Source organism: Chelmon rostratus, chromosome 3 (assembly GCF_017976325.1).
Source record: "Chelmon rostratus isolate fCheRos1 chromosome 3, fCheRos1.pri, whole genome shotgun sequence".
Classification (NCBI taxonomy): Eukaryota; Metazoa; Chordata; class Actinopteri; order Chaetodontiformes; family Chaetodontidae; genus Chelmon; species Chelmon rostratus.
This window is the reverse complement of record NC_055660.1, coordinates 27,644,693-27,656,477: the sequence shown is the minus strand read 5'-3', so window position 1 is coordinate 27,656,477 and position 11,785 is coordinate 27,644,693. Positions and strand designations below refer to the sequence as shown.

General features: G+C 44.4%; 1 protein-coding gene across 2 annotated transcripts in view; it reads right to left on the bottom strand.

Annotated features, from left to right (window-relative positions):
* Window positions 1-579: 579 nt before the first annotated feature.
* Window positions 580-11,785, bottom strand: part of LOC121604407 (ras and Rab interactor 2-like) — a 31,372-nt gene continuing 20,166 nt past the window's right edge. Inside the window, exons 8-13 of one of the 2 annotated variants that reach the window (XM_041933910.1) lie at window positions 8,493-9,911; window positions 4,995-5,077; window positions 4,533-4,758; window positions 4,247-4,378; window positions 2,351-2,514; window positions 580-1,963 (exon numbers count right to left, since the gene is read on the bottom strand). In XM_041933910.1, the coding sequence (XP_041789844.1) occupies window positions 1,637-1,963; window positions 2,351-2,514; window positions 4,247-4,378; window positions 4,533-4,758; window positions 4,995-5,077; window positions 8,493-9,911 (2,351 nt within the window). In that variant the 3' untranslated portion in view covers window positions 580-1,636. Of the gene's footprint in view, window positions 1,964-2,310; window positions 2,515-4,246; window positions 4,379-4,532; window positions 4,759-4,994; window positions 5,078-8,492; window positions 9,912-11,785 lie in introns of both variants that reach the window. The other variant, XM_041933909.1, reaches the window with a different exon arrangement.

The window sequence follows — 11,785 nt, the reverse complement described above, 5'->3', positions numbered from 1 at the left end:
GCACACAGCCAGTGCAGCAAGGTTTGTTTTGATGATAATGAATCACTTACAGTACCAGGAAGCTAGTTGGAACCCAGTAAGCTATACAGAACTTTATTGTGAGTATGTGACTCGATTGGGTCATTTTAAAATGGTAGTAATCAAAAGGTACGGGAGGGTCAGTGCTGCCACAGCTCCTGATGCTGCTGGCTGGCTGAAGTCACATTCTAATACACCAATACATGTGTGACAAGTCTGAGAGGAGGCTCTCTAAGGAATGCTTCATTTGACTTTATGTATCATACCAGCAAAATAATAATAATAATAATAATAATAATCCACAAGTATTCCCCTACCATACCTGTAGCAGGTTCCTTAAAATCAGTTAAAATCAGTTTCATTTCTTTTGTATATGTATAGTTTATCGATTGAAATATGTATGACTAGGATGTTGTATGTTGATCACATCTATAAATCCAGTAAAAGTCTCCGTTGCTCCTGTACAGTCAGCATAATAAAATGCAACAAAGAAATCTTATATAACACGAGAGAATTGACACCTCCTCTCCAAAATAATGCTTTGATGGAGTCAGCGAATAGCCTCGTGTTATAGAATTTTATATATTTCCACAGTCAGCTTTGAGCTTTCCATAACAAACTATAGAAACAGTGTTGTTTTAAATCAACATTTGAGAAATAACTGGCATAAATCCAAGTCCACTATTGAGTCCAGTACAGAAATATTAAATCAGAATACAAATCTTTGTCACTTGAATGAAATGAAAAAGGAAACATTTGAATATAAAAATATTTCTACAAAGACATACAAGCCACAATTGTCCAGCAATTGCAGTAAATAAACATAAGAGAAAAAACAATTATAACTCTTAACAATAGTTAATTTTACTTATTAAATCAATGTTTTAGCATGACGTATTTATCTGGGTTATTTTGATGAAAGCTGACTAATTACTGGATGAGAGCTTTCTTTATTCTTTATTCTTTAATGGATCCCCATTAGCTTCCACAGAGTGGTTGCTAGTCTTCCTGGGGTCCTCACTGAAAGCTTTCAGTAGCATACAGTATGTTCAATTCCTTTGAAGGCAACTGGGATAACAGCAGTTAAGGCAAACGTTAGTTACGTATAATGCAATGTTAAAGTGTATGACCTCTGCTTTAAGGACGTTATACATGTCCGACAATCTGAAGAACCTTCACCTCCATATAAAAGTCCTGCATACCAGCCTCAATACACGATGCAACTATTTCTGCTCAACAGGGCTAAATGGAGTCTTGAACTGTTGATAACGTTAAACTAAACCAGCGACAAACTTACCATTCCTTGCCTTTTTGACACAAATCTGAACCACAGTCTTGAGGTGTGCTTGAGAAACACCAGCACTTCACATAGTCCATTAAACCCTGTGACAGTTCCTCATGATAATGAATCACCCCATCATTCTGCATGGCATCATATTTGATCAAAGACATCTTATATCTTCATCGATATGCCAATAAACAGCTTTGATTCTGTTTCCATTCAGACATTCTCAAATCTATCTACAAAACAAACATCTACGTACAAGCACCACAAGAATGCCACAAAACGTAACTAGAGTTTAGGATCAAGTGCGGCAAGCTGTTACATCCTCCTCCACTACTCAACTTGAAGGCGGTTTCCATTGTGCATGATGGCAGGGATGCAGAGGTTAAGGTTAGGCACCTTCCTGTAGAGAAAGTGGAAGATCTGCGTGTGAGGGCGGCTGTGGAGCTCGGCTTTGATTCGTTGAGGGTGTGTGTCCGGGGCGAGCTGCTGGCTGGTGTCCTCAGTCACCAGAAACAGCGCATAGTTCTCGGGGTCGGGAATCTTGAACTTGTAAGCGCAGAGTGAGCAGACCTCCTCCGTGGTTGTGTAAGGGTGGACGAGCAGGGTTTTGGCGGTGCAGCCCGTGTCCACTTCCTGCAGAGCCACACGGAGATAATTCTGCAGAGAGGAACAAAAAGACGTGTGTTGACCTTTGGCAGTACAGACAGAAATAGGGATTGCTGATAAGTCAAGCAGGCAGGCGGAAAAAACACGTGCAGCTAGAGCCATAGAAAGACATCACATGCTGTTGTTAAATGTGCCACTAGAGGGAACTTTCTACCAGAATATAAAAACCACAGGACCAGATCCACATGCTGTGATGTTAGTACAGCAGAGTACTAACTAACAAGTGTAGATATATTTCCTTCCCCTGATGAGGGCCACATCACAGCACCTTTCATGCACCTTTCCATTTCTGTACGCAAAGTTTGGAGGTATTTGGAATTGGTAAAACTTAGACTCACTGCCTGGGTGTTCAAGGTGGGTTCAGGTCAGGCGTGATACCTGAAAGTCGTCCACAGACGGCACTGAACGCTGGGCAGTGCGTCGGCGGTGCCACTGGTGCAGAGTGTTCCTGGCCTCGGAGCTCAGCACCCGGGCAGCCTGCTCCTCCTGGAAGTTCTTGATGAGGGCCATGGCTCCGTAGGCGCTCGTCAGGTAGTAGCCCCCTGGGGGGACAGAAGGATGTTTGAGGATGGTTGAAGAAAAGAATCAGAACAGAACTGACAGTGAAACACATCAGGGCTCGTTATCTAGAAATGAAACCAGATGACACTGCATAGACTCATGTCAAAAGTTATCAAGTAGTGTCAAACACTTCCTCAATTGTACTAGAAATGAATCAGAACAAGGATCGGTCATTTCTATAGCATTTGACACAAATTTGAGCAATTCTACAATGAATTTACGTGCCAGGCAGGTCGGCGCTGACAAGAAAATATTTCACTCTGAGAGCGTTCAGCCTCCTTTTTCCTCTGAACCTGTTCCAGTCCATTCAAATCAAGCACTGACTGGAATTTCCTACCAATGTCCTCAGGACTTTCCTTCCTATGTCTACATTTCTCAGGCACTCTCGCTGCAGTGATAAGGAACATTCCAAAGAACTTAAGGCTGAGTTCTGACTAACATAACGTCTGTGATGCAACTACTTAGTCACAGAGTAGTTTGTGTATAAGTATTCAGTAAATTCTCAAAAGAAATGAAGGTACTATACTCTTCTCTCCACCTGTTCATCAGAGTTCACATAAGCATAAAAAATTAGTGTGTGTCATAAATCCAAAACAATGAATTCAACGATTGGTAGAGCTGAAGGCAACTGCAGAGTTTAGCAGTGCCTTTGACACTACACGTAGTAAATTTATTTCGATAAAAATATTGATTAGGGACACTTCAAGAAACAACAGGAAGTATACTGTATGGTGCCTGTGTTCCTTACATTATTTAGTTTTGATCACTACAACAACCAAATAATGAGCAGGGGAAAAGGGAAGGGAAAAATGGTGATGGTGAAGATTTTTCGTGCATGACCCCCACCATTGATCTCTAATGATATGAATAGTTTCCAACCATTCAACAGCAGAGTGCCTTCCGTTCATAAACAGCTAAGTGCTTCCTCCTGGGCAGACCTCAGGCTGACCAGGTTGCACAACAGGCCGGAACGCACATTAAGCTTACACAAACTGCCATTTGCCTGACCTCAAGAAGGAAATGTCCAGCATTATGTAAGCTGAAGTGGAGGTAAACGTCTTCTGAAAATCAAAGCAGCTCTGCAGCCGATGCTACGTAGCTTCTCGGCAGGATAAAAGGAGAGTTTCTGCTGGGTTTTCCCTCCGAGATCTCTGCTCATTGGGATTGAAACTTACTGCAAATGTTTTAAGGAACAGTAAAACGTTTTGGGATATACACTTAATCACAGCCTTCCTGAGAGTGAGAAGAGAAGATCAATGTCAATCTCATGCCCATGTGTAAAGTGTGCTGCTGAAGCTAGCGTGTGGTTAGCCTAGCCTAGCACGGAGACCAGAAATAGCCTGGCTCTGTGTTTAATGCGCACACGAACAGAAATGTAAAGGCTGGTGGTTTCATGTGAAGCGACATGCTGAAAACAACTTCTGCACTCCATGTGACAGCATGTACATCACCCTAAAATCACACATTGTTATTTTAACACTGCAAGATTTACAGGTTTTGATTCATTTTTTATCGAGAGGCTAGCTGTTTCCCCCTGCTTCCAGTCTCTATGCTAGGCTAAGCTAAAGACACCCTGACTCCAGCTCCATGCACAGGCAGGCGAGGGCCGACTTATGTGACGCTGTATTCATATACTGTGTGGCTCTTTTCAGCTATGTTACAAACCAAGAAAAGTCCTGGGTCACCGCAATGGAGTGAGCAAACAGCACCTACCCTCTCCTTGCAGCAGAGACGGGTCCAGCAGCTCCATCATGTACTGGATCTCTGTGTCCAGCTGAGGCATGTCACACTGAGCCACGACGTAAGTCAGCATGGGCAGGAAGTCGTCGGCACCGTACATCCTTCCTGGAAGGAAGCAGGCAGAGAGCAGAGAGGCTGGTGGGTGTGGTGGTCACACAGGTCAGACAGAGGGAGCAAAGGGCGTCTCTGTAGTCTGACTTTGTGGAAAACAAACAAACGAGTTTTCATCTCAGGTGTTCTGTCTAACGCTTGTCCATACCTGAGTTATCCTGCATGATGGTGTAAATGAGTTTACACACACGCAGCAGCACTGACACCTTTTTCTCCGGGGAGTACATCTTTCTCATGTTTAGGAACTTGTGGCAGATCTTCTCAATAGCCACGGGGTCAGGAGGCACAGCTCCGTCCACCCCAAGCTCCTGGGGATTCTTGGTCCTAGCCAGGGCCAGGTTCTCCCTCAGCTGCTGCCAAGCGCCGCTGCTCACCTGTAGACCACAACAGATCAAGTTTAAGGTAAGGTTCATTTACCCAGTCAACCACGTCAGATCCTCAAGAGATCATTAATATTGTGGCTTTATCTTTAAATGTGTCTAATCTCCTCTTTAATGGATGTGATTTTTTTTTAATTATTATTGATAAGTAAAGAATCCAAAAATTATGATAGTGTAACTAGTATCGACACAGTGTAACATTAGAGGATAACAAGATTCCGCTCTCTCACCTGGAAGTCATGTAAAGCCACCTCGATCACACTCTTCAGAGGCTTTAGGACACACTTGTGCATGGCCTTCTCTAGCACCTGGTCTGTAGGAGATGACAGTAGCACACACACAAGCGTGTTAAGCACATTCATAGATGAAGAAATCATTAATTCCTCAAGCAAACAAATGGGTTAAATTTTACAACTGCAGATGCATCATCAGACATTGTGCAAGAGCAATGACAGATGATGATACATCACACTGAAACTGTTCTGTCAGCTATAAACGCTACAAGAATAAACTTGACAATTACTGTAATAAAGGAGGTGAAACCATTCTGTTTGCTCAACTACACAATTTATCACATGATAAAATACATTCAGTTTGTCTTATACAGTCAGCTGACTGCAAGACCCATACCACAACATTAAGGTCAAAGAAGTGAAATCTCATTGGTACTGATGTACACTATAGGATTATAGGGTCAAGGTGTATTAAATTCATACACTTTGTTGGAGGGGCATAAATAATCTCAAACATGTCCTTCATATTCCGCTACAATCACACAGAGCATTACATTAAAGTGATGATGGGCCTGGTCAAAGAGGTTGATATTCTTTTATACTTTTCTTACTGTCAACAAATCCCTTGAAACCACCAAAACCAACAATGTGTTAGTGCATCTGTTAATATTTTCTGACTTCCCTATCCTGTCTGTGTCTCTCAGCCTCGAGACCTTTCCTATCTGCTGAACACGTATTTCTTTGAACAGGGGTCATATATGTTATAGTTCCTTTTTTACTGAAAAAGGTGATTGCGTGCTCAAGCAGCAGCAAACCATCCTGCTAAAGGTCAACAGCAGTGGCCACAGATCTACATCTGTTTCTTAGATGGTAAACATACAGTAAGAACCATTTATACAACACACAAAGCATGACTGACTAACCTCAAAGTCTGACATCGCAAGAACTAAAAGTCAGGTTTTACCCGACAGATTACATATTTGCTATTTGGAGTTAATTAGTAGCAGATTTACTGGTATCGGCTTGAGTCTGACCTTGATGAATCTAAGCTGGACGTGGATCCAACATGGAAGTCACCCCTATTCATAAGTATATCATTCATTCAGCTAACACGCAGGAAAAAGTTTCACTAGGACCTCTACAATGGTTCCATCTGAACCTCATTTACATACATAGACTTCAAATAACTTCCTGCCCACTTCAACTATGTACAGAATGTCGCATTTACACAATTGTGTCTTATTGTTCACTAGCAGTACTGCCTTGATGCCATGCTTATGCAATGAACTGCTCTGAACAAAATGCATGTTTTTCAGCTTGCGTAAATAACCAAATGTGCAGACACAAGAATCCTGCTCTTATGGAGAAATGCTTTGCCTTTTTGGTGAGTCAGAATAACGCCAGGGTGAATGTGCTCCACTTAACACTACAGCACCAGCCTCCACACTGTGTCTACGAGCCAAGTGCACAAGTTCTGTGGGTCGCTTGAGGTAAGGGTTTGGCAGCCCTTTATTCCACACTGCTAAGACAAATAAATCTGAATCATGAACAAGGGGAGGCCTGAGGTCTTTACAGAGGCTGGATAAGTCTGTCAGATCCTCCTGTGTACACAAGGAGGGGTTCAAAGGCTATTAAGGGCACACAACGAGACACACTGTAGTATGTACATGTAGGCGCACACACACACACATCATCAGACTGTGGACTTCCTGATTCCCTCCAAAAAGGCTCATTTCCTTTGTATATTGAGCAATGTTTGTTAGTGGGCTTTATCTAGACTACAACCTGTTCAAAGGCTTCCCTCTACTGCAATAAACTGCAGGAAAGTCTGTGATAAACAGTGGATATATACACACACACACAACAATATACACACCAGCAAGCACATACTCGTAAAACTAAAAAAAAACTCAATGCAATGTTCATGAAAGCAAACTTAAAAGTTGTGCAGTTTTCTGGTGTACAACCCAGAAATGAAGCCTTTCATTTCTTTTCACTGACATCCTTCCTCTGTTTGTTCCTACACAGTCACGACCCTACGTTAAGGTGTGTGGACAGTCCTACATCGCGCTTTGCAAACACCCAACAGCTGGTCATTCTACCGCTGAACCTCTCTATTAGTATTTAGGCATCATCGCCGCTACATATGCTCAGAAAGTTTGGACTTCTAGCTCCCCTTTTACAACAAACACAAAATATTTCGAGTTGTCAAGATGTCAGACTTTGCGTCATAACACAGCCACACTCATCTCAGTGTTACTGTAAACACTCTGCAGGGACCACAGACATCAGCTGAACTCCACTTCTCCTTTCTTTCCATGTTATGTGGGACTGCAGTATGACGTCAGCAGGACTGACTTTTGTTTTGATTTACCAGGAAAAATGAGTAGCAGTAAATTCGACAAACCTTGTATCCTTTTAAAACATGCGTTACTATTTCACAAGTGACAGTGTCGTGGTGGTGTCTCTAAAAGAGCTCAGAATCCAAGCTCAGATTTAACTCTTAAACTTTACATGTACCTCCATGGCTGCTGTATAAAAACATGCCTTCACATTTCCCCTCTCCAAAGGGAACATTTGTGAGCGTGAGACGCTTTTCGTGTGTGTGTCTGTGGTCTGTCAGCGCCACCAGAATGGGTCACTTCTCTGTTGCTCAACAAGGCTTTGCTGTTGTTTGTTGTTTACAATGAACAAGGGATGTGAGATGAGTGCAAAGACATAATTACATATTCATGCAAATACTCCAGAGTCCAGAATAAGCCGACTGGAATGAACCATTCCTTTGATAGGGCTGCTCAAGCCTGCAAACTTTATTCTTACAGTCATCATGACATCAGTGAGTATGAATTTTAGCACTGACACCACAACAACACATTTTCTGATACTTTGTTGTTCTGCAAAACCCTTCTAATGTAACTAAAGAAGCCAAAGTTCTCAAATGTTAAATGTTGTCTCAACAGATACGCAGCCGTAGTGGAATTTTACATATTTGGCAAATCATTCGATGCAGTGGCACTTGTCAGTCTTCAGATATAATTAAGTCAAATTGCTGCCTTTCAAATTGAGCTTTGACTGCACTGTGAGCTAAAGGCCATGAACAGAAGCCAAGAATAACTCATTGGGGCACAGCACACCGGCATTTCTGCAACTCAACACCAGCAATGAGACAGACTAATATGGAAAACTTCAGCTGGTATGTCTGATTCCCAAGACAATGGCGAGCCTGGCCTCTCACTGAACATTGTGAATGAATGAAGTCATTTTGAAATCCTCCTCAACAGCAACGCTACAGAGGTTTTACTTCTCAAATTAAAAAACTGGAAGGAAAACATGTAGAGAACTGAATGTTGTAGGCGATAGGAAATGACTCAAATGTCACACATGTGCCCACGTATGCACAAGCAGATGTGACACAATGTCAGGACGCACAATCCCACCGTGCAAGAAGCTTCAACCTTCAAAGTTTTAAAGAAGCAACATTCTTGGCCGACTTACCGATCTGGTCCTCAGGTATGAGTGACTCTATAGGGGGGTCCAGCTCAGAGCTCTGGCGCAGGTAAGCCTTCATTTGTGTCATAAACTGCCTGATAGTCTGCAGAAAATCCATCCCTGATGTGTGACAGCCTCGGTTCTCCTGAACAAAGCTGATGTAGTCCTGGACCAGGGAGCCAAAATATGAGCTTTTGTCCCTGGACAGCTCTGCGATCCTCTTTACCGCCCGTCTCTCTGGGGTCATGAGGGAGCTGAGCATGCCGCTCACCTTGCGGAAGCGTCCCTTCAGGGCTCTCGGCAGGATAAAAGAGCCCCCGCTCAGGCTCACACCAACCGTTCGCCGCCGTGCTTTGAAGGGCGGACGGAGGCGCATTTCTAGGTCAGTCTCCAGGCCGACCCCATAGTCTTCCTCCTCGTCTTCTTCCCCATCCTCGTCATCTTCGCTGCTGTCCTCCACTGGGTCTTGATGGTTCAGGTGTCGGGATGGGCTAGGGGCCAGGCCCAGGGAGAATCCGGGAGACTGCGAATATTCCAGTGAGTCAGAGGAGGAAGTAGACATGCTCATGTTGCTGAGTCGCTGGCATCCCCTCTCATTAGGGCTGGATGGACTCCCAGCGTTATTCTCCAGTAGTACATCAGCAGGGACAGCAGGTGGAGGCTGGCAGGGTGGAAGCTTGGCACGGGACAGAGCCTTAGCGATGGTATCATCGTCCAGGGCGATGTGGCAGCGGTGAGCTTCCAGGTCAGGCTTCTTAGGTCTCGGAGGTGGTGGGTTTGAGGGCACAGGGATTGGTGGGCTGGCAGTTTTGGATGGGCTGCTGTGCTTGGCACCCATTGGTGGTCGAGCAGGTGCCGGGCGCCTGCTGGAGGACTGTTGCTGCTTTGGAGACACAGCAACGGCCTCCGGCATGCTCTTGGGTCTGGTGGTAGCTGCTGGAGGTCCAGGTGGAGGTGGGGCAGGGCGCCGGCGTGGCATCGAGCGTGGGGGTGGGGGTCGAGGGGGAGGGGGCCGTGACTTGCCGTTCAGTTTGATCCTGTCCACTTGGTGCTCACTACCTTGACTGCTGTTTAATGGCTCCACTGACGCTTTCCCCACATCCTCTAGGCTGTTATTGGACTTGACGGCATGTGAAGGTGTATCGTCCTCACAGCGGTGGTGGTGGTGATGAGTCTGGAGAAACAGGGGGTTAACGAAGCACAGAGGGCCGCTGGAGTGTCTTCTCTCCAGATGAAAGGACGGTGGAGGAGCGTGGGGCCGTAGGGTCGGGGGCGCACTGTCGCAGTGAGCCCCGGTGTGTCTCTGCTGCGACCCCTCGACCTCCCTGTTCCTGTTAGTTCGCTGGGGGCTGAGGGTACGGCTCAGAGGGCGACGGGGACGAGGAGAGGTGCGACGCTGACCGCACAGTGCAGAATCCCAGAAGCCTGGAACACACACACAGAAACACAGGCAAACATTAACTAACATTAAGCTGAACACACACTTCTCCTTCGGACAATTCAAGGTTACCAGAAAGGCTTCAGGCAAACATAAAGATCAGTTAAAGATGTAAAAAAAAACCAACCAAAGACAGCATTCTCAGCTATTTCTCACCAACAGTTCAGATGTCTCCTCTATGTTTTCTCTGAGCATGTCTTTCTGCTCTCTTGTGTCTTTCGGCTTGCTGGTGGGAGAGGGGCAGTGAACTCTTCCCTATGTCTCTTTGCTCTGAATCACTGGTTGCCGAAAGAACAAGAGACACAAAGAGGGAGTCGCCCATGCTAATCACAGAGTGGGAGGGCACTAAACACACCACACGGCACACAGTTCCAGTTCCTCCACTCCCTCTTCCTGCTCTGTTTCCCTCTCATACTTATAGATTATGCAGTGTTTCCCTGCAGCTCCCTCAGCTTTAGGACCACTTTCTGTTCGAGGTTGGCTGTCTGTATTTACATGATTTCCCTCTCCTCTGTTTTCCATATTGACAGTGCAAGTGTGGAGGACATGTGCTGATGATCTTGAGTGCTTTTCCTCTGAATCACTGCATTGTTTTCAGTGGTGTGGCGAGACAGCTCTCATGCTAACACATCAGCTTTAATAACCAGTTGAAAAGAAAGATTCTACAGTATCTAAGTGGAATTATGGAGCTAGAACGCAATGATTTAACCAAACTGAAAAGAACAGGCAACAAAGTGTACCACTTCAAAATATTTATACCGTGACTGTAGCATAAGCCCAACCGTGACTGTTCCTGCGGGCTAAAAATGGAAACATTAACTCTTGCATTCCAGGGGCAATAAAGACGAAGGGTCCAGCTGGTAGAGCAGTTTCATCTGTCTTATAATATCTCAGTGTCTGGAGACTGAAATCTGCCTACGTTGTTCTTGCTGGTCTATGTGAGCAATGACCACCTGATACTGCAGAGTCTGTCGACAGAGCAAGACTGCAGCCCACTCCAAATAGTGATAATGACTGACCTCAATATAGGATAGGAGTGCTGTTCCCTTTCATTTATGTTAATATTAATCTGTGATATTCGATACAAAAACATATAACGTACAATGAACTCTCAGATAAAAGCTGATTCATTCAAATAAAGGCTGAGTCTCAAATAATAAATCCATTAAATGTATATGATCAAAAACAGCAGTTAAAAACAATTAAAACTAGCATAACAACACTCTTCATGGCCTCTGGGAAGGCAAATCAGTTGAAAAGTCTTTGCAATATTCAAATGTCCCTGAAGCTGTTTGTAACATGTGTTTGTGCTTCACATGCGTGTGCCCAGATTCCACAACACAGAATGCTGTCTGCTTTTTGTCTTTAAATAGAAGCTTTCCAGGGGAGAAGGGGAGTTTCCCTTAATGACTGTACGAGTTCGCTAAGAAAAGCTCAAGCTGGCTCACAATTAAAGGAACGATCAACTCTCTCCTTCATATTCCATTTGAAAACATCAATTAAAAAGCCCTTGCAGTGCAAGCATACACCCACCTCCATTCACAGGAATTCATGCACGAGCAACAGTTCACACTTCCAAATACTTACGACACACTTTACTGCATGTTGCGTTAGCGCTCATGCTCGCAAGCCTTGTTTTTTTTCATACATATCTGAATGTGGTGTGATGGTATGTATGTGTTTGGACAGCACACGGCCAACTGTAGCTTTCCACACGCCACTCCCTTCTCACCCACACTGAGCACTGAGCTATGTCGTAGGCTTCTAGTGTAGGAAGCTGAGTCACTGCCGTTTCACAGCCTAGAATAACTTGACAGAGATGAAGTGGCTAAACCTTCTGTGAGACAAGACCTGAATGGTC